This window comes from Abrus precatorius, unplaced genomic scaffold (genome assembly GCF_003935025.1).
Source record: "Abrus precatorius isolate BTA unplaced genomic scaffold, Abrus_2018 Scaffold10, whole genome shotgun sequence".
NCBI classification, from domain to species: domain Eukaryota; kingdom Viridiplantae; phylum Streptophyta; class Magnoliopsida; order Fabales; family Fabaceae; genus Abrus; species Abrus precatorius.
Genome location: NW_020874292.1, coordinates 20,602,471 through 20,625,598, shown reverse-complemented (window position 1 = coordinate 20,625,598; position 23,128 = coordinate 20,602,471). Strand labels below are relative to the sequence as shown.

The following is a 23,128-nucleotide window of genomic DNA, read 5'->3' as shown; positions in this document are numbered from 1 at the left end:
ATTAATAATTCTGAATGTTCCATAAAATTTTTTACAATTCTTTTTACTTACAAACAGATATAATAATACTCGTTTACAGTTGAAATAAATATGATTGAAGTTTTGTTAGCAGAGTTTATAAAAAATAAAATAAAATATTTTTCTAAATTGAGAAAACCCAAACATTTAATTAATACGCAGAGACACTGTATGAATGGAGCCTTGATTGTGTCCAAGTTCGTGAAAAGTTGAAAGGGTTGAATTTCAGTGTAAGCTATGATATGAAAGGAGTGCAGTCGTTGAATGCTAATTTTTAAACATGCGATAGCGGCACCATGAAAGCAAAGCTGGGGTTTGTAGCTGTTTCGTGATGCAAACCAGTTATTATATATTTACTGCCTTTATTTCAGAATAAATACACAAAAGTTGATTATATTTAATAATTAATAAAACACACTGATTTCAAGTGGTCTTGAAAAGTTGGATACCATAATCTTCAATTATAAAACGATAGAATTAGAGAGAATAGATCCACATTCATATGTTGTTATACTTAAAGGTATAGTTAATTGGATCATTATTATTATTATTATAAAAAATATACTTCAACATAGTTGAGTTTAAATAATTAATATTAATTTTTTTATTAAAAGATATTTAAACGTAATAAGTATTATTTTGATATGTTTAAATTAATATTAAAAGTTTTTATTAATAAAGTTGTATTATTATTTTATAAATATATATTTTTTTCTCAACAAAACTCTGACAAAAAATTATATTGAACTAAACAAGTATCCAAGATGCAGATTTTTTTTAATTATTTCGTTACTTTCGTAAGCACCTATATATAATATTCATGAATTTATTATTATTATTATTAATCTTGTATGTTGAAGTAATAAAACTAATGTCACCAGATGGCATACTTTATATATATTACTCGTCAACTTCATTTTGGCATTTGTTTTATTTACGGATAGTATACTCCTTTCTATCACCCTTACTTATTTATGCATATATATGAGTTGAAATACAAAGTAATAATAGAATATATGATTAAAAAATATACACTCTGGCTTATAAATAAAATACAGAAAGAGGACTGTAAAAACATCCGTCTTTATTTATTATTTTCTCTAATTCTATTTATAAGAATAACGATCATTATTTTTAAAATTAAAAAATAAAATTTATTTTTAAATCAATAAATTATTATTATTTTATTATGAGATTTGTAGTATTAAATTATTTATTTATTATTTATATAACTAGAAATATTATTAATTTAATGTATGAAATATTTATTTGACTATTGATTATTATAAGTTTATATAATTATGTTTATTAATTTTAATAAATTAATAATGTAAGATAACCAAGAAATTTCCCAGATAGAGAGTAAAGATTTCGACCACATCGTGGCTGAAGATGCAGGCAAGTTTTGCAAGTTCCGCTTTATAATGTGGTCAAAGAAGACGGAAAAATGATTATGTTTATTTGGTTGTTAAACAAAAGGAAAATATTGCTTTTGAATTTTGATGATGCAAGACATGAAGACATGCATTACCATTATTTTCTTTATTCTTATATCCCTCATTTAAAGTTTTTGTTAAACCTGAGTTTTCTCTTTTCTATTTTAGGTTTTCTTTATTTTAATTAGTTAATATTTAATTCATTAATAATTTTTATCTTCTTAATTTATTTAATTAATGATTAGTTTTTTCAATCCACACCGAATATAATGAGACACTTGTAGTCATTAGTAAAATGATTTTATGTTAATTAAATCAAATTTAATTATGAGATTTTTTAGAACATAATATTTTAAATGCATGTATTTTATTTGTTTAATTCAAAATAATATTTTATTAATTGGATTAGTATCTTTTAAATTTATATTTTCATATTTACATATATTTTAAAATATTTATATAATAAACAGAATACGTGTTTGTTATAAACAAATTTAAAAGGTTGAGAAAACTTTTTTACCTTGTTTGTGGGTGAATTCAATAATACGATGTCCACATTCATTGAATATCCTGAGACGTAGTCCTAATTAAAGTTTAGTTTTGGTTTCTCAGCAATCGCCACGCCATAGTTCATTGTTCTCTTCTTTTATGATTAAGTCACAATTTTATTTATCAATCATCGAGCTTTTTATAATGATCCACTTTGTCATTATTATTTTTATAAAGTAAATATTAATTAATATTTTTAAAATACTAGATAATATTTCATAGTTAAGGAATCTTTGGGTTATTTAATCGCATGATTAAGAGGTTACGTAACCCAAACAATTTGTTTGATTTTTACTTAATGAATTATATTTTGTTTTCTTAATACCTGTTCAAAAAACAAAAAAAAATTGAAAAGTTAGAGCTTGTTTGTTTTGTGTTTTTAAAAATATTTTTAAATAAATTTTATTTGTAATTTTAAGAAACACAATTTTTAAAAATTAAAAAATAAAACAAAAACAAACAGCCCTAAATAAATATTTTTCTTATAAATAATAATAATATTTAAAAGAAATATTTTAATTTTAATGGTGTAAAGCAAAATGGAATAAAAAGAAACGTGGAGGGAGAGTAGTGTTCCCCGGAGGTGGAACGAGTTGACGGAGCCAACAACCTCGTTCTGAGATACGTACGAACCCAACCCACGCACGAGGCCCTGTTTCCCACGTTGGCCTCACAATTTTCACACATTTAGTTGTGTGAAAATAACAAAAATGACTCCAATTCTTAAAATAAGAAAAATGATTAGGTTGAGTAAAAGCTCACATTCCATATGGTGAGTCCAATTGATGAAGGTGCATACAAGAAATGATAGGCTTTAAGAGAAGGGAAAGAACATAAATGCTGAAGACTGTAAAGCACAAGTAAATTTCGATCTTACCGCCTCATGTTTGGAGCTTCGCTTCCTCCCTTTGTTCTTCTTCGGTTGAACTAAACTATTCATTCACTCATTCATCAGCTTTTAATTTGAATTTGCTTATGCTAACTTTTTGGAATCTCTCACTAACACAAAACAGCTGAACATGCATTCTAAGTATAGATATGCATATATAGTTGCTGTTAAGTTTGTGTGTTCTCCGTTAACTTCAAATAGAGTTTGAATTACATATTTGATTGAAAACATAGAAAAAGTCGTTTATTAGTTGTTTACTATATTTAATTATTCAAACAGACTTGATAAAAAAATCACAAATATTTTATAAACATATGAAACAATTATTTTATCAAACAAACGATCCATTAACCAAAAATGGTCCCATATATAAGCTATAATAGATGTCAGCTTCTTATGAAGATCGAAAACCCCCTATAACACCAAAAACAGCAATAGAAAATGATCATTTCATTTTCAGGTTAAAGATAATAGAGGAATATAAATATATATATTGTAAAATCTATTGATTTATCATACACGGAACATTAATTTAAAACTCTTCTGAGTCTGTTTGTGCTGGTGAGAATTAAATAATAATGATGATTACCAACCTGAACCTAGGTGCTTATTGAGCAAAGTTCATATCAGATTCTGATTCTTAATTTAGACATGAATGGAAGATTGAAAGGAGGGTTTTGGATATATGTTGTTGATTTTTTCTTCGATGTCTCTCTTAATTTATAATTGTATTCATTTGTTGTTGTTTTCCTTTTAGGTTTCATTCATAATTCCATAATGTACTATGCCAATGCAATTTTAAATGTTGGGTTTCACAATATAGAGAGGGAAAGAGGAAGAGAGAATGGTGTCAATGACTCAACAGGATTTCTCTAATTATTATTGTGAATTTCAAGATAAAATAGTCCATTTCATCATACAAGAAAGACAGATTAAGTGGCTTTAATTTTTGATATCTTATTTTATGCAAAATATGTTGTTCTTTCCTCAGATGTGTTTAACGGTAATCCAGTAACAGTTAGTAAAATCAAGTATGTAGAGTCAATAAAAGGTTAAAAAAAAGGAGTTTTGAATAATGTACAGGAGTTTAGCATAAATTTATCAATTTACAAAAATTTGTTATATATAAAAAATTTATAATAATTAAATTAATAACTCATATATTAAATAAATAAATATCTTCACTTAAAAAATAAAAAATGATTATTTTATTAATATAAATGATTATTTTATTTAACATGTCAAAAATAAAACTCCATTAATGTTGTTTGTAGTCTCCTAAGTCTGTATATAATAGTGTTAGAAACCATTTCTAATTATTTTGGTTCTCCATGTCAACCACTACATATGGTATAACCCAAATATAGTTGCTTACAACTTGACTAACAACACAAAGAAAATATGCTCCATAATAATCCTTTAAAAAGGCCTTATCAAGACTAATTAATGGTCTACAACTAGTCTTGAAGTCATTTTTACAACCTGCTTAACATATATAAAGTCAATTAAATTATGGTAGACTATTAGGTAAGTGTTTTGTCTCCATCTTTATAATGAATCCAAAATTGCACTTCAAAAGCTCCCTACAATAATTCCACATTTTTTAGACTATTCTTTTCCTCTCCCTTCAACAATCTTCTTAGCCTTCTTCAAATACCTAAATATTTATTTATCCTATAGTTGAACATCATACTTGACTTTTATGTAATCGCAAACTTTTTCATGTTTCATGTCTGTGGTCTTCCTCAACTTATTTACTAATTTTGTAATAACTCATCCCTATAGTTAGTTTCACTATTATTAAAAACCCTTCCATATGTGTGCTCTAAGTTGAATGTCTTGATATAATAATTGTGCCTAGCATTGTTCTTGGCACAATATATATCCCAATCACATATATTACTCTTGCATTTTTCCTAAGCCCTTATCTTGTCATTCTTCACCCATTTAATCTTTCTTCCCAACTGAGTTGTGTAATCCTTCACCCTTTGTTTAAAAGTCTTCAATGTTGCAAATTTCATCCTCAATTCCAATGTTATATGTCCAAATACAGACTGCTCATTGAATTCAAGAAATATATCTTTTGATATGGCTTCATCATTTAAAATTGTGTGAGTCTTCAACTCTTAAGACATCCAAGAATCATTCCTCATCTCAATAGATTTAGCCTCATGAAAAGTGGTCCTATGAACAAATTCTTGAAAACTAATAGCATTAACATTTGGATATGAATCATCTTCATAACCACATTGATATGTTTCCTTGTGACTTTCTTTTTTTTTTTTTTTCCCTTTTTAACGTTTTTTTATCTCTTTAGGTGCATTTTTTAATAGGCTTCTTTGCAAGCTTTTTCACTCTTTGCAACTCTCTCCTTTTCTTTCATGCTCTCCTTTACTCTTGCTCTAGTGCCTATTCCTCCTTTCATATATTCTTTGTTTCTCTTTTCTCAACTTCATTTTGTTTTTATTTGTCCTTAGTAGTCAACCTCTTATTGAGACATCTTAATGTCATATTCTTTCTTAGCCTCTTCTTGGGTATATGCTTCTCTTTGACCTTTTTTTTTTTCATAGCAAATAAGCATTGCCTTTTATATGTATTTTACAACCAATATCTCAATTTTTTTCTTCCTTATTAACATTGTTTAGGTCTATGAATGTTGACACAATTTTTTTTCTCTAATAGAGGACGTTCTACTTGAGCTCCCACTTCTCACCACCCATGAAGGCATTCTTTAAAAGTATCATCATCTCTCTTTGACATATTCTGTAACACCAACCGGTCCAGGGCTATATCAATATTGTACTTGCATTATTTTATGGAAGCATCAATCAAATCTTTTCAATACCAAATACAAGTATGTTCAAGGTGAATATACCAACTCAGAATTGTCCCAATCAATTTATCTTTAAAAAAATGGATTATTAATTTGTCATCATCGGCATGTGACATCATCTTTTTATAATACATTATCAAATAACTTTTTGGACAAATAATGTCTTTATATTTCTTAGACTCAGGTATCTTGAAATTCAAGAGAATTATCATATCTAAAACCAAGAAAAAATATACAACTTTTCTAATGTCATAATTGTTCCTTTTAATGACTCTCAACCTCTCTTTTAATATATGTAGTTTTTCTTTAAATTAGAAGTTTTCTTCTAAATCTAACATTCCCTTAATATTTTATGGGAATGAAATGGTGATGTTAGTGAGTTTTCTTATGTTGGCAAATTTAACTTTTCAAAAAGTTTTCAACTAAGTATACTCACTAATTGTAATAAAACAACTATTTTAAACATTGCAAATATCATTCCTACGAAGACTATATTATAAAAAAAATTATTGCTCTTGTTCCTCAAATGTTAACCAAATTCAAGAGTTTTGAAAGTTAAGATCAAAATAGAGTTTGAAATTAAAAAAAAAAATAGAAAAGTAGAGAAATCACAAAGTTGTTTTAATATGAATAAAAGACATAGACTTTGATTTTTTCTTATGATTACTTATATGTTCTTCAATTCAATTGTATTAAAGTAATTATTAATCATCTAATCAATCATTACCATTACATAATGATCATGTAATAATGGCAATTTTTTTTATCTATATGATGTCCTAATGATTATAGATAGCAACAAATAAATAACAACATTAAGAAATATTAGATTTATTAAATTCAATTAACTGATTAGAAGTATATGTGATAAATTGATCTTTAACTCCTAAATCTAAATTACCTTCTAGTTTCATTAACCTATTAATGGTACGATCGCTTATCAATTAACTAAGATTTACTCTTGAGTGATCAATTTAAGAATATAAATAATAACAAATAGGTAATTTTAATTAACAAATAACACTAATATTATAAAATTAAATTGAATTTCAAAATGGATTATATGGTAAGAATTCACCTTAATCTCATGGCAGAAGGTATTTAGTTACATATAGTCATAAAGATGAACGTAAAGATAACTAAAAACACAAAATATACATAATAACAAATAATAAGAAAAGAAAAACCTTTGTGGCTAATCTAATCTAACGGAAACACAACTATGTTATGAAGGAAAAAAGGAGATGGAGGAGATGGATAGTTAGTAAGGCCTTTTATATAGAATGTAAAATCCAATGGCCTACAAAGAAATGTGACTCTAAAAATATATGATTTAACTTCCAAAAAGATATAACTTCAAAATGTTATGATTTAATCTCCAAAAAGATATGTTTTCTGTAAGATTCAAAATTTAAATTCAAAACTCACTTATTGTTTGCTTATTTCAACAACTTTTATCTATGATTTAACCTAAAATAAAATTAAGGAAAATTTATCTAGTTGAAAGAGTAAAATAACAATTTTAATGGTAAAATAGGCTAAAATCTCATAGATAAAGTAACAAAATAACAATTTATCACATTTGATGTTGAGATTGATTATTTGTGATTGCTAATGAATCTATGGGTTTGTGGTAAGTATGATGTGTGGTATGTGGGCTTCTTAGGGATTAATGTTTTGGGAATGGGCATATGATATAGAATAAATGTTGAGATTTGTTAGATTTGAGGGAATGAAACAGAAGGTTGTATAGAATTGTGTTTAGTTGTTGGATCACTAGTATTTGGTGAGTTTTCAATCGATATTGGTGTATAACTATAGGAAAGTCATATGGAAGAAATTGAACTTGTTGATCATTAACATATACATTTAAAGGATAATGATTCACATAAAAATATGACAATCTTAGAAACATGCAAATTATAGTCCTTGACTTATCAAAAAAATAAAATTAACTACAAGAATCAAACAAGAAACTATCAATGATAATTATAAAAAGTCTTCTAACATAAATATTAGGTTAAAATCAAGAATAAATATCAAGTAAAATATGTATAACAAGTCTATAAATTTCTTACACAAAATAAAATAAAAAGACAAGATCTAGAGTCTTTCTTTTTCCTTAAAAGTCATCATTTTTATTAAAAAATCATTAAAATAAAATTTAAGATGAGGATATATGTGGTTGAAGTTTTGGTTCGATTTGAGTAAGGAGACTTGTGCCCATTTTGTTAAGTGCAATGGTTGCCAACATGATAGTAGTGATGTAGAAAGATGACTTCATCCTATTTTACTTTCTAAGTTATTTAGAGGTGATTTTTAAAAAATAATGAATGATGGGTAAAAGTGTTGGAATAGATATAGGATTGGAAGAATTACGAGCAATTTTTTTCTATTTTTTAAATTTTAATTCAAATTACTTTTATCTATTTATATGTACTAAAATTGTTTGTAGCTTCAAAATTTTGATTTTTTTTTAAATAAATTAGTTAGCATGTTATAATGGGTGTAAATAATATGTGTATGTTAATAAATACTTTGACAAATAAACATAACGTGTAAGGAAAAATATTACTACTTATTTTCATATATACTTAGAGTATGTTTGTTTGTATTCTCTTTTTAAAAGCTAAAAATTTATTTTATTTTTCTTATTTTTCTTTTTTATTACCTTTTCTTATTTAATACTTTTGATGATTATTTTTTTTTCATTCTTCATTTTTTTTTCTCTTAGTTCTCCACTCTTTCAAATTTATTCTTAGGATCTAATTTCATTTCTTCTTTTCTGTGTTTCAATTTCATATTTTTTTTCTCTCAATTTCTCTCCCCTTATTTTATGCTTTTAGATTCTCTAACTAGAGGCTAAAATATTGGCCTCTATTTCCCTTTTTATGCATAAAAAGAGGGTACTTGTACTGGCTTTGTTTATCCATCATGTTGGTTTTTCTTTTTTTCAGATTTTTTTTTCAAATTTTGTCAAAAATAATTTTACTTTCTAAGAAAATATACTTATTTTTATTTATTCATTGTAAAACAAAATCATATAAATATCTCTCTTACAAAGAATGTTTAGAGAAAAATTAGAGTTCATAATAAAAATAAATGTTTATTTTTTATAATTAAGAAAAAAATAGTTAACCTTTTTTTATATATATATAAAAGACTTCGAAAGAAGTATTGTTATAACCTACATTTTATTTTCTTAATATGATACGTCATTTTTAACATTATTTTGTATTTTAGCACATGTGTACCCTAGTTATTTTACTTTATGAGTATATACTGATATTTTAAGAAACAATGTTCAGTTTATCCAAAAATTAAGAAAGAAATCGAAGTAAAAAACACTCGATTTTCAAATTTTATTTATCCGTAAAGCAATTGGTAGTAATACATGCCTTGATTCATATTATAAATGAGATAATTAATCTTCAAACTAGTCAGCCAATAAACAAAATTATCCTTGGTGAATAAACATATATGACATGTCTTCTTTTGGAGAAATATCATCAACAAATTCTCTCAAAGGAAAAGAAATTTCAAAGTCAAGATCAAGTGAGGCACCAACACATGAATCTTACAATAGAATTAAAAAAAAAAAAAAGCCATAAGAAAGAAACTTCAAGGGTGCTAAGTGTCATTAATTGTCTATGAACATCACAATCATTAATCACATAGTCACATTTCTAGCCACTCCATTAATCCATTCCCTAATTTTATTCTGCGAGGACCACCACTGCTAACAATCAATTAGGTTCTTTAGTGCTTTAGCAATTCCAGAACTCTGCCCTTTTCACCTTTGAAATGCTCTCAAGAACTCCCACTGGAGAAATGTGCCCCATCACTGTCACCCGCTTTGACTCTATATCTATACTGAATGATGTAACTCCTGAGATCATAAGTTATAAAACATGTTATACCACTTGATTTTATTTTGTGATCATACATAAATTTTATTTCAGATTACGAAAATGTATAATATGTCACAATAATTATTCTTTTTAAGTGCATTTCGTTTTTAAGATTTTACAGGAATAGTATTGATAGTTACCTTCCATCTTAGACAGATGCTTTTTCACTTTACCAGCACATCCTTGACAATGAATAGCTACCCGCATCACAACCACCTGTATATAACTCCATCAAAATTAGTAAAAGTAGAATGCAAAAATAAAAGAGTGTAACCTTTTTTTTTTCTCCCACTGAAAATAACGTTTTGCAATTATTATGCCCCATTCATTCTTTATATTATTTTAATATGGGATTTAATTAAGACAATTCACTTAGTTTAAATACTTGGTATTATTTTAAACATGTTGGAACTGGTAATTGGATTTTTTTTAAAAATACTTGCTTATAATTAATTTAATTTTTAAGATTATTTGTTTAATTCTAGATTTATTATTTATGTAACCTACTAATCCCTTGGTATATATTTAATCTATTAATTGAGTATTATTTGTATTTCCAACAAGTCACCTAAAACTTATTTGTCATTAGTATTAAGGTTAGCTTAATTGAGTTAAATCTAGAATTATCTATTAAAAATCTGTAAATATATGCCTTTTCAGGATGAGCAAGTCAAGCCAAGCCAGGTAATTCAATTTCTGTTCACAACTCACAAGTCTCTTTTCCTTACTTTTTTTTTTCTTTTTTACCTCTTTTAGTAATTTTCTTTTGTGATTAATATATATTTATTTTCGCACTTTTATTATTCTTTATTGAACCACACTGGCAGGGGTGAGAGAAACGCCAACGATGCCGACATGTAAACATAAACAGTGACTAAAATATAAAACCCGTTTCCATTTCCCAGCGAGATGCTTTACTTCATAATCTTCGATCTTTTAATTTGGACTGGTAACTTTTATTGCTTTATTGATTATTAATTAAACAGAGAAATGTAGCTTTCTCAATTCTCACAGCACTCAGGTTACTGCCTCAGGAACTGAAAATTTTGAACAGAAAAGAATTAGCACAAGTCCTTTATTTGCTTTTTTTTTTTCTTAAAAAAATACTCTTTTAAATTAAAAATGCTTAAAAAATAAAATATAATTTTAAAAAAATTAATAAAAGAATTATATCATAACATTTTTTTTCCAAATTTTATCTGAACCGACTCATAAATTATATGGTAGACTAGTAGCAATAAAAAAACTAAGAAAAACAAAATAATAGGGAAGAAAAAAAAAAGGATAGTTTATAAAATTCTATAAATGTGTCAGAGAAACGGCATATATATATATATATAGGAAATATTTTCATGGTAAAATGTCATTTGCATCCACTCTCACGTTGTGTTAGAGAAAGGGTAGACTAATCTAACCTGAAAGACGTTATCTGTTAGTGTTTTCTGAGACTGGCTTGGTTCATTCTCTTGATCTTGGCTACTCTTCTTGATTTTTGGCACAGTGACAGACACACATTTATTGTGAGATGAATTGAACCTGCGAGACTCACCAAGTTTGGAGTACTTGGCATAGTTGATCAACCTTGTGTCATCAAGAAAAACACTTCTGTCTTGCCTCCTAGGAGCAACCACATACCTAGGATCGCTGCTACTCATGCACACTGCTGTTGATGCCCGAGAGTGGCACATGAAACCATTCCTCATTGTCTTGTTACTGCTTCTCTGGCTCATAACAAAAGTGAAGGATTTTTGAGGGGGATGGGGATTTATACTCATCAATTGTACGCTGAAAGTTTGGGTACGTTTTCAAGATATGACGGTATTCTAATGTTAATGCTAGTTTTCTAAGTGGGAAAAAGTAGGAGAAAGTGACTACAGAATAGAAGAGACATTGTGTCATTATGACTTAGCTAACAATGGGTTCACTGGCAGTGTGGAATCTTTTTGGCATTTTATCTATTATGTACATATCTATGATCTTAACGTGTCCAAAATCCAGTCCTTTTCAGCGGTTAATGCTGAGAAATTGACAATCTTTTTTGCTATGGATTAAAAGGACGTGCAAGAGAAATTCAGATTAACACAGGATGAACATGGGTTTTCCTGTTTTATTTTTTTCTCTCACCAAACTTTTTAATTATTACTGTCGTTATTAATTTTGTTAGGGTCTTGGGATGATGAATAATTCTGAAGGAAAATATTAAAAAGAATTTTATGATAAAAAAATATCTAAAAAATTTACTTCGATTAAATGATATCGTGTGGGATAAAATTTAAATCATTATTTTGGAGTCTTAGAAAGAGAGTAGGATTGTGAGGGATATTAAAACAAGAAAGGCTTCATTTTTCCCTCCACTAGTATTTTTTTCTCCTAGCCACGGCCAGCTATCTGTGATGAGAGTGAGAATAATACAAACAAGCACCTCATCACATCAGTGTCCCTCCCCCACACAAATGGGGTAAGCTCAAGAAGTAGGACACCCATTGTTGCAAGGTTTGTGGATATGATCATTTTCTCTTGTCTTTTACATAATGGTTATTACCACTAAACATGGGCGATAAGAAACACAGAGTGGGGAAAGCTGAAATTGTAGTTGGACAGCGATGGATCAAAATGCATTTTTATTACAATACAGTGTTACTAGAAGCTGATAATCTCGCCTTGTTAAGCATGACCATGGACTTGTATACTATTTACCTAACTAATCTGGCTTCTCATTGGTCATGAGGAACGCATAGTTTGTCAAAATTTACCCTTCTTGATATAGCTAAAACAATGTCAAACTATTCAAATTTTCCAAATTTTTTCCTCTTTTGCTCTCCAGTGGAATTTTGAACAAACTTTGATTATTAGATATGACCGCGTATTCATGTTACCTTAGTTTTGATTGTATTCTAGTGGTTTCTTTGCTTATATGTAAATGATTAGTTAAATCCAAAAATCAGTTCATCTGTAAACTAAAAGTTTTATCATCATTAGGAAAACAAACAAAACAATATAATTATAGAAGAACCACATCTTGCTAGAACCAATGGCATTAATATGTAGTATTGCTGTGTAGTTTTCAGTTAGGAGATAATTACCAAGGTAAAACCAACGGTTGAATGTATATCTGATCTCAGTTCTCTTCTAGAAAGACTGAAAATGCACTTGGCCTCTTTACAACCCCATCTTCCCAAAACAAAAGGACAAGCTTTCGCCAGCAAAACAACTAGTGAAATTTTCTATATAGGCATAGAACAATTGAAGGTGGGAGAGTCATGTACAATACCAGATTATAAAAGACTCAAAATACTAACTATACTCTAATATCTAGACTATGATTATGTGAAAGTATTACAAATTCCATCTATCTCACTCTTAAAAATTAACTCCATATTGATATTTGCAAACTGAATAGATTCTAATACCATATTTCTAACCGATGAGAAACAAATAGTAACATTATTACGATATTACGATATTCATGAATGCAGTGTATAGGAAATTAAATGTAACGATTAGAACATGGGTGAAGTAGGTATGACACAGAGAAACCTTTTCTAATGATGAGTGCATAAGTTTGTACAAGGACATTACTTTGCCAGAGGGATGGCATGTGAAATTATTTATGTGGGTTCAGTCTTTTAATTCCTTCCTCTGTTCCATCCTGCTTTCAGCAGTAAAGTATAACATCCATGGACCACAACTAAGTCTAGGTCTTCTGCAAGTTCTCCGAAACCTTACCATTAATTGATGAGATCCACCACTCCATTCAAAGTACAAAGCTAAAATTAAATGCGGCACTTCAAAAACTTCAAATCAAATTAGAGGCTTGCCCAGTTAAGAAATTTAAATTCATCAAAATCATACTTCTGAACTTTGACCTGTATGCAAAGCTTTAAAGAGTTATTATATAAGCCTGATGTGAAAAATCTAAATTTAGCATAAAAACATATGCTAAATTTAAAGCATTATTAATAATATATTCTACCTTTATTTTTTTTATAAATTATGAGCGTTGTTTCTTAAAACAAAAATATATTTAGAAGTACTAACCGAGTGACTCAGTATCCTTAAGTAAGATTTAGAATTTGAGTTTTTATGTATGCAAAAAATTTATAATGATAAATTCACCCACCTCATCTAAATGCGTGATCCGGGTTAGATCCGGACTATACTGATGGAAACAAAAAAAAATTATTTTAAATTAAAAAAATCTAGAAGTTAATTTTCTTTCTTATTATATCATGTAACACATTTTATTTTTTCATTTAATTTTAATTTTTTTATAATTTACTCTTTAATTTAGTTTTGTTTAATATAATTAAATATTTACTATCAATAATTAAAATAGTTATTCCTTTTAAAATTTATAAAACCTATTCAATTTAAAATAATCACATCATATATCTTAATTTTTTATTTAAAAATTATTTTAAATTAATAATATTTATGCAATGCATGAAAAAACTCATTAACTCGATCATAGAATCCAAACTTTGGGCAAATTAAAGGAAATATATTCATGATACGATAAACATGAAGAAAGATATAAATTAAAGTTTTCTTATAAATTAAAAAAAAATGCTTCGCTATTTTTTCTAAAATTTTCTTGTTTAACTTTTCTAAAAAATTTAAATTTATAAATTTTTTTATATAAAATTTTATCCAAACATGGTTTAATAATGAGATTGTAATTCAAATTACTTAACAAAGGCTTAGTCTACTTTACACTCGATCACCATCAAACCTAAACCACGCTAATACTAATGTTGGACTCAGGATAGCCGAGACCCAATTCGCCAAATAAATGTCTTGCCCTGTTTCATATGTCTAAACCAGTCTCTTACAACGATGTTTGAGAGGGTGAGTCACTCCTATCCACTTTTGGTGGGTTTCTCTCTATCTTTGGTCAGAGTCCTCTCTTTTTCTTTTTTATTTACAATTTATTTTGATATCTTATTCAATTTTTTTATAAGTGGACATGCTTTGATTTGTAATGTTTTATTGTGTAGCATTGCAACATCACTCAGAGTATTTACACATTATGATTCTACCACAATATTCAAATGCCTTTACAAATATTTCTACTTTTATTATTATCTATCACTTTAACTTAGCACATACTTCATCTATAACCTTCACGCAAATTACGTGGACTTGGTCTTTTTTTAGGCCCAACTTGATCTGATTCTAAATTATCTTCAAATAGTAGTGTTAAGATTTCATGAGGAGGGATCCAATCCAAATGGACACTTAATGAGTTAGTCTGTGATAATTCTAGTATCACACGACAAGTAAATCATTCTATTCAATATGTACAATTTAATTGTCAACTTGTAATATGTAAAATACAATAGCTCATTATCGATTTTAATTTTAATCAACCGTAAACGCACTTTATCCTTCTCAACGAGAACAATTTATTGCAATCAAAATTGAACTATTTATTATCCAACATATCACATAATATGGATATGGATAGTATCATTATTATGAAGTGGGTTTTTTTAATATAAACAGACAAGGTGGATTGCATATAGAATACATTATTATTGATGAAGTTGGAGTCGCACCCACACGCTTACGAGACAAGGAATCTTCGTTAAGCATGTGGATTTCTATTTCTCCCTAGAGGTGCGCGATGTATTCTTTGATTGAAAACCTTCCTCCATTTAATTTCTGAGTTTGAATTTTCTTGTTTTGGTTTCAAATTGAGATTCGCGTAGAAACCTATGATTGATTACGTGCACTTTGCTTCATTCTCATGCCTAGCGCTGTTTGTGTGTGTCTCCTTTTTAATTTAGCTAGTAATGTGTTGTTATGTTCATGGGAATTTGGTTTTGGTACTTGTGTGTGTGCACTCGCGTGCTCAATCAAGCTTAGATAATTACCATGATTTATACTTAACCAAGATAATATAGCGATAGCTCTTTAATTTATTTCTTATATCCGTGTTAGGTACTGCGAAGGTTTAGAACCCTAATTTTCTTACCTATGACTATGAGTGAGACGTGTTGGACCACACTTTTAGCATTCATAGACACTGAGCAGACGTGTGTTAGATGTCATTTTTTTAGCATTCACTGCTATGATTTTAGAATCTTTAGTTTTTAAATCTACATAATGTTGTTCTGTACGCGTCTGTATGTGTGTATGTGTGTTTCTACCTCTCATAGATGCAGTGTTTGGTCAAAGGTTTTTTTTCCTAGTGTGAGGTAAATCTGCAATTCCAATTCATCACTGCATTTTCCTGTTTTGTGGTGAGAAATGAATCAAATGATTTAGAATTATGATGTTCTTGGACAGATTTAGCTTGTAAATTCGATGTTCTTGGTGTTGATTTGAATCTGAAGTGCTCATAATGGGGAATTTACTGAATCCAAACAGTTCCAAGACTAGATTGAGTGAACCCTGTGAAGTTTTGCCGGGTGAAGCTTGTAAGAGACTGAGAACCTCCTGTGAGGATAACTCGAGACTGATTCCCTCCCTTCCTGATGAGATATCAATTCAGATTCTAGCTAGAGTTCCTCGCGTTTATTATTTAAATCTCAAGTCAGTTTCTCGTGCTTGGAAGACAGCCCTTGTGAGTTCTGAACTATTTTGTTTGAGAAAGGAACTTGGAACTGCGGAGGAGTGGCTCTACATATTAACAAAGGTCAATGATGATAAGCTTTTATGGTATGCCTTGGACCCTCTTTCCAAAAGGTGGCAAAGGTTACCGCCAATGCCAAATGTTTCATTTGAAGATGAATCAAAGAAAGGTTTGGCTGCCTTTCCTCTTCGGATGTGGAGCAAGTTGGGTTCTAGTATCAGAATTGCTGATGTCATAATGAGCTGGCTTGGGAAGAGAGATGCCCTGGATCGAATGCCATTTTGTGGCTGCTCCATCGGAGCTGTTAATGGTTGCATCTATGCTTTAGGAGGATTTTCTGGAGCTTCAACTATGAAATCTGTTTGGCAGTATGATCCTGTTGAAAACTCTTGGATTGAGGCTAGTCCAATGCTGGTGGGTAGAGCCTATTGCAAGACAGGCATATTAAATGATAAGCTTTATGTTGTTGGGGGAGTTACAAGGGGTCGTGGTGGACTAAATCCCCTTCAATCTGCGGAAGTATATGATCCACATACAAGCACGTGGTCACAATTACCAAACATGCCTTTTGCAAAAGCTCAGGTGCTACCAACTGCTTTTCTGGCTGACTTGCTCAAGCCTATTGCCACGGGAATAACTTCATACAGGGGAAGGTTATTTGTTCCTCAGAGTCTGTATTGTTGGCCATTTTTTGTTGATGTTGGGGGAGAAGTTTATGATCCAGATACAAATTCTTGGCTTGAAATGCCAATTGGCATGGGTGAAGGTTGGCCAGCAAGGCAAGCTGGAACAAAATTAAGTGTTACTGTCAACAATGATCTATATGCACTTGATCCTTCAAGTTCTCTTGACTCTGCAAAGATCAAGGTATATGATTACGAAGGTGATACTTGGAAAGTAGTTGCAGGAGATGTTCCTATTCATAATTTCACTGATTCAGAATCTCCTTATCTTCTAGCTAGTTTACATGGAAAACTTCATGTGATTACTAAAGATGCCAATCACAACATCACAGTGTTGCAGGTTAGCATGCAAAATGATTTAGCTTCTTCGCAGCCATTGTTATCACCAGATAACTCATTTGGTGAACTGTCCGAATCATCCGCAGAATCAGAGAGAGAAATTTGGAGTGTTTTTGCTTCTAGAAGTGGTAGATCTGCTGAGCTAGTTAGCTGTCGATCCCTTAAAGTTTGATTATTTGGAGCTAAGAGTCCTCTTACGGTTTGGGTTTGGGTTTCGGATCATGTCTGTATTGGCCGGTTTGATTGCAGACAAGCAACAATGTTAATCATGACTTCAAAATTGTAAATGGTCCATTCTTCAACTGCGTGATTGATCCATAAGATGTGATTATTGGTCGGTTTGATTGCAAACAAGCAACAATGTTAATCATGACTTCAAAATTGTAAATGGTCCATTCTTCAACTGCGTGATTGATCCATAAGATGTGATTCCTTATTACCCTCATGTACAAATTAAAATTATACAAAAATATTAAAACATGGTACATCAGTACATCTAATCTGAAGAGTTTGCGAAACCTTTATTTACATTATGTCCTCATACAGTTTCATTTGGTCTTGTATCAATGTGACAAGTTCTATCTTCAATGGAAGGATGTTCTATTTCTTCTGTCATACGTTATAAGTTATAATTCCTGATATGCTCTCTTGCATACCATACTCGTTCCAAGTTGTTCTTTCTTGGTGGTTTCTTTCCTGAGAAAAGGTAACGTTGTTGGCAGACAAACCTACTCAACACGTACGAGCCATTGATGTGTTTGATAGATACTTTTAATGCTACCAATCAGACTCCGTCACCAGACAACTTTTATTTTATTAAGGCATCATGTAAATTTGAGTATGTAATGCAATTTGACATTTTACGAATTGGATAACTAGGATAACATGTTTAGCAGTGTTTCTCGCGTTCCTTGACAGAAAAGCCACATGTCACTATTAATAAACCCATTTTTTAGTAACTACTAATTAAGTAAAAAGAGAAGAGTATAAGGGAAATGAAAAGAGAGAGAATCCAGTCCTTAAATAACACTAGCAAGCTTTCTCATTTGTTAAACGTTTGTCCTGTAACTTCGATTTTAGAAAGGAGCAATATCATCAAAGTGAAAGTTGGAGTTACAGATATTTGTTTCACTTCAAAGAGGTGATATATTATAAGTAGAAGTAGAAGTATAATTCCTACGGGAATCCTCTTGCAAGTAGTAGTAAAGGCTTATATTTGCATCTCTGCTTTATTTTTATGCATAGATTAATGAGACTACAGAAGAGAATTAGTTTTCCTCCTGATAGAGAAGGTATTTGAGTCTTTGTGTGGCTTCAATGATGGAATCTCTTTGGCCGAAAGCACTAATTCTTACATACTCTTCACCTCCTGGACCAAAACCACTGCCCGGGACGGTAATTATGTGAGTCTTCTCAAGAATTTCGGCAAAAACATTCCAAGACTTCGAGCCAGGAAAATGGACCCAAACATAGGGTGCATTTTTACCCCCATATACTGTCAGACCCAGAGAAGTTAAAGCATCAACCAGTATTCTTGCATTCTCCATGTAGTAGTCAACAAGGGACTGCATGGCCTGAGAAATTTTCCAAGACATGATTTGGCAACAATCACACCATTGGCATAACAGTTTCATCGAATTCATGGTATGATAAATGCAATATTTAGAATTAAACATAGGAACTAGAGTTTGAATGAAACACAATCAAGAATTTTGACAAGTTATGCATATTCTTAGGAACTGGATTATTACCCTGAAACCCTCTGGGGAAAGGCATGCTAGTCCACCCGCTTGAGCTATGTTGGATGCTCCATTAAAGCAGGTGCACATTATACGGTTGAAATCGTGCACAACAGGGAAACCGTTTGAATATAAGAGTTCTTCAGGGACCACTGTCCAACCAAGGCGGACTCCTGTGAAACCAGCAAATTTCGAGAAGGATGACACTTCAATTGCAACCTGAAAGCTTAGGAAAAAACAAGAGATTAAGCTTGCTATTGTGGAAAATAATACATGATTAAAAAAAAAAATCATGCAAAAATAATGTGGGCATGTCACTAGGAAGAAGATTTGTAAGTTTGCCTTCATAAGAAGCCAGAAATGAGATAAATATATATATACACACACACACACACACTTTTACCACTTCACTCCATCCATCCAAATAAATCCTGAAAGATGAAACTAGATAATTCATATCACATTTTGATGCACCAATCATGTGTCAGAATTGAAAGGGTAGTGGTACAAGATGCTTGTGAAAACAACATAAAATAAAATGGGTCTTAGCTAGATAAACATGCACATGCATACCTCTCTGGCTCCAGGAATTTCGAAGATTGATTTAGGACTATCATCAGTGATATAAGCTGAATATGCAGAATCATAGATAATGATTGATCCATTCACTTTGGCCAAATCCACAAGTTGCTCTAATTGCTTCCTTGTTGCTGCATGACCAGTGGGATTGTTTGGAGAATTAAAGAAAATAAGTTGTGTCCTTGAAGTGGTATGAAGATCTGGAAAGAAGTCAGTTTGAGGCCCACATGTCATGTATTCTATGTTTTTATACTTGCCAGCTTTATCTACAAACTTGCCAGCCTGACCAATTATCACACTCGAATCTATGTAGGCCTGCCTCAGAAGAATTTGCTATGATTAACAACTCTTTTTCTTTGGTGACATACGCATGCATTCAATCTAAGAGGACTCTTAAACAACATGCATATTATAGTGAAAATATACAAGACTATACAATTCAAATGCAATCCAGCAAACACCACGATATTGCCAACAAATACTGAAATCTTGTCCCAATACTATACCATATTAGTAGATACATGAATTACACAGTAATTACAATACCGGAAAGGATGGATCCTGCACAGCTATCTTCAGATTGGGACCCATAAGCAGCTGTACATTTTGAGACAAATCAAATTCAGTACATTATATTACTGCGAGCACATAGCAAAGGAATTTACTTTATAAAGAGGATCAGATATTCTGATAGTAAGGCCTAATTCGTGCAGTAGGAAGGTGAAAAGTTTCTAAGATAAGGGAAGAAGAAAAACTAGAATACAACAAAAACATATGATTATGAAGTAGTATTGATGGAATACCTGAAGACGAGTAATATCACACTGTGCACCGTCTGAAACAAAAACCTCTGAAGGTTTTATTCCTAGATCTCTGTAAAATGCATCAGCAATTGCTTTCCTCAAGACCTGCAATGTTGTTTTGCCAGAATATATGCATTTTATTTTAATGAAGTATATTATAATGATCTACTATAACTCAAATAAGTGCATAAAGATAAATTTCTAGACTCGAAGTTAAATTGCATGTAGCCATGTATTTCCAATACAGAAGCAGTTTAAGAACTACTGAATATTGGGCCAAACTAATGCATAAAATGGTAAAAATAGAAGTTTCTATTATTTATATGATGATTTTATTTTTGGGGTCCTAATGAGAAAAATGTATTAATTGCTCAAAAAAGCCCCAACATACCTTTTCACCTTGCTCAGGTCCATATCCTTTATAACCTTTTGCTGTTGAAAGGCCACGCACAAACTGCAAAACACCATGTAAGTGCATATTATCTTAATAAAATCAGGGTCATGTCTCTCATACACCAATCCTATTGGTTATTACCTATCCTAATTCAAGAATTAGCTGAAATCCTTCGTCCTGAAATAGTAGGCTAGAAGGGCAAACAAGGTGGGGGGTGTTAAAACAACGTATCAAATACTTTATGGTTGATATTTCCAAAAAAGATAATGATATGATTAAAATATGTTTAACAATTATTTCATCTTTATATTTTTAGGAAATTTTGGTTTTAATTTTTTATAATTTTATTTCTTTATTTTTTTAAAAGTGAACATTTTTATTCTAGTAATTACTAAATTGTAATTTAACTAACAAAAAACTTCTCACGTGTTAATTAATTATCTGTGAGGCTACAATACTAAAAATGACTAAAACATTAAAATTACATAAATATTAAACCAAAATTATATATATATAAGTTAATTTTTTAAAATATAAAAATTATAAATATATAGAACCTAACTAATATGTGGCACGACTTATAATTTATATAAACAGTATTAAAACATTCTTAGAGGCACAAAAGTATCTGTACGGCTATTGAATATAGTAATTTGACTAACAAAAAGACTGTCACATGTTAATTATTTGTACAGCTACATTGCCAAGAATGACGAAAACATCAAAATTACATAAATATTAGACCAAAATTATAAATAAATAAATAAATATAAGAACTAAAGTTATTTTTTTTTAAATATAAAGATTGAAAACATATTTAAACTAATTAATACGTGGTACGACTCATAATTTATGTAAACAGTGTTAAAACATTCTTAAAGACAAATGCGGGCATATCTGTATGGTTTCTAGGCGCTTGCCCTATGAGGTGGCATATTAACTCTCAAAATCACTTATTTACATGCATCATATTCTGCTAATTCAACAGAAAAACCTTCATAACTTACATCAACCATGCTCGATGTTACAATTGTTGGTAAGGGTTCTGTAGTATCACCAATTCCAAGGTCTATTACTTCTGCATTTGGATGCATCTTTAAGTGCATAAGCTCGTGTCTTTCAATCTGATACAATCAGAATAGTCATTAGCTTTTAGCACATATAACATTCTAAGACATGTCATAGGACCAAGTGAATATCAAAAAGTGAGTAAAAATATTGGACTAATAATTCGAATTTCAAATTCCCAAAGTTTATTATCTTTTGACATTGCAAGAAAGAAACAAAAACATGAGACATTAACTGGCCCTCATATTTTTTTCCCATATTAGCAATGTAAATTGTAAATAGTTAAAATGAAACTAATTGCACAATCTGTTCAATTGAGAGGGTAAAACAATTTTTGGAACCTGTATTTAGATTAGATAAACATGATTCAGATGAACAATCAAGAAAAGGGAATATTATTCAGAAGCACCTCAGGAAATAAATAACCATGTTGCAGTTTCTCCATGTTTACATTCCGAGGTACCTTTGTGCAGTGTCCTGCACGTGATAGTTATAATGACATGTCTAACTCTTAGGCGAACAAAGAAACTAAATCCACTAAAAAAAAAAAATAACCACACAAGTATGAATTATGTGCATACCAATGCTCACTTTTTGATTCTTCAATGTGCATGTCAGCCTGTAAATTATCATTTGGATTCATTTGTCAATTATTCGAGACCTAATGTTGAAATGCAAGAGGACACAGAAAATGACTTAAGGTTATTGGTATAAGTTAACATTGTCTAATTATGTTTTACCTTGCAACTACCATCCTAGGCAGCAAAACATCAGTACTAAACATAAAACTGCAAATTGATAATTTGTACATTTAGACCTGATTTCTCTATTCTCCAACCAGAAACTACTTTAAGGCTCTGGTTCTTATTTCATATACTAGTAGCACTTGTGCCAGTTACCCATAATGACATATTTATACTATTAGACAGGTCAATCAACAAACTAAGAGCTATCTATTGATGTATGTCTACACCCTCTCTAGCTAACACAAGCAAGAAAGTGAGTTCCCATAGGTCAATTTTAACAATTCCATTTTCCACACCTCACCTAATTTTATACTTTTCTATTATGTCTCTATTACAACTATCCTATCATTTAAAATGCTAGGAAAATGGACTGAGAATCTTTCTTTTTTACCTCTTTAGACTACTTTGCACATTATCCTTCAAATTTAAATTTAAAAAACTTAATCAGCTTAAAATGCTGTTCTACATGTGGCACATTTCCAATGGAGAGGACCTTTTCCTTCTACATAAAGATACATCTGTATCTGTAAAATAATGCATTCTACACGAGAAAAATAGTGCTAC

At 30.1% G+C, this 23,128-nt stretch overlaps 3 protein-coding genes across 5 annotated transcripts; 1 reads left to right on the top strand and 2 right to left on the bottom strand.

Annotated features, from left to right (window-relative positions):
- Nucleotides 1-9,492: 9,492 nt before the first annotated feature.
- Nucleotides 9,493-11,339, bottom strand: LOC113852026 (protein SODIUM POTASSIUM ROOT DEFECTIVE 1-like). Its single transcript, XM_027482287.1, has 3 exons — nt 11,052-11,339; nt 9,777-9,852; nt 9,493-9,614 (listed from the first exon to the last, which is right to left on the bottom strand). The coding sequence occupies exons 1-3, from the start codon at nt 11,337-11,339 to the stop codon at nt 9,493-9,495; spliced, it is 486 nt and encodes a 161-aa protein (XP_027338088.1).
- A 3,114-nt stretch (nt 11,340-14,453) lies between these two features.
- Nucleotides 14,454-17,847, top strand: LOC113847424 (F-box/kelch-repeat protein At1g22040-like). Of its 3 annotated transcripts, XM_027476535.1 has the most exons (3): nt 14,454-14,484; nt 15,142-15,255; nt 15,928-17,847. In XM_027476535.1, the coding sequence occupies exon 3, from the start codon at nt 15,983-15,985 to the stop codon at nt 17,405-17,407; it is 1,425 nt and encodes a 474-aa protein (XP_027332336.1). In that variant the 5' UTR covers nt 14,454-14,484; nt 15,142-15,255; nt 15,928-15,982; the 3' UTR covers nt 17,408-17,847. The 3 variants fall into 3 exon arrangements, with proteins under 3 accessions (XP_027332336.1, XP_027332343.1, XP_027332328.1); XM_027476542.1 differs by lacking the exon at nt 14,454-14,484 and having other exon boundaries at nt 15,076-15,255; nt 16,009-17,803; XM_027476527.1 differs by lacking the exon at nt 14,454-14,484 and having other exon boundaries at nt 15,076-15,255; nt 15,926-17,803.
- Nucleotides 17,848-18,503: 656 nt separating this feature from the next.
- Nucleotides 18,504-22,686, bottom strand: LOC113853050 (aminotransferase ALD1, chloroplastic-like). The gene is made up of 10 exons (XM_027483495.1): nt 22,559-22,686; nt 22,400-22,437; nt 22,228-22,295; nt 21,758-21,874; nt 20,748-20,810; nt 20,357-20,461; nt 20,100-20,150; nt 19,548-19,868; nt 18,987-19,193; nt 18,504-18,809 (listed from the first exon to the last, which is right to left on the bottom strand). Exons 1-10 carry the CDS (start codon nt 22,627-22,629, stop codon nt 18,504-18,506), a joined length of 1,347 nt encoding a protein of 448 aa, XP_027339296.1. The 5' UTR covers nt 22,630-22,686.
- Between the last annotated feature and the right edge of the window lie 442 nt (nt 22,687-23,128).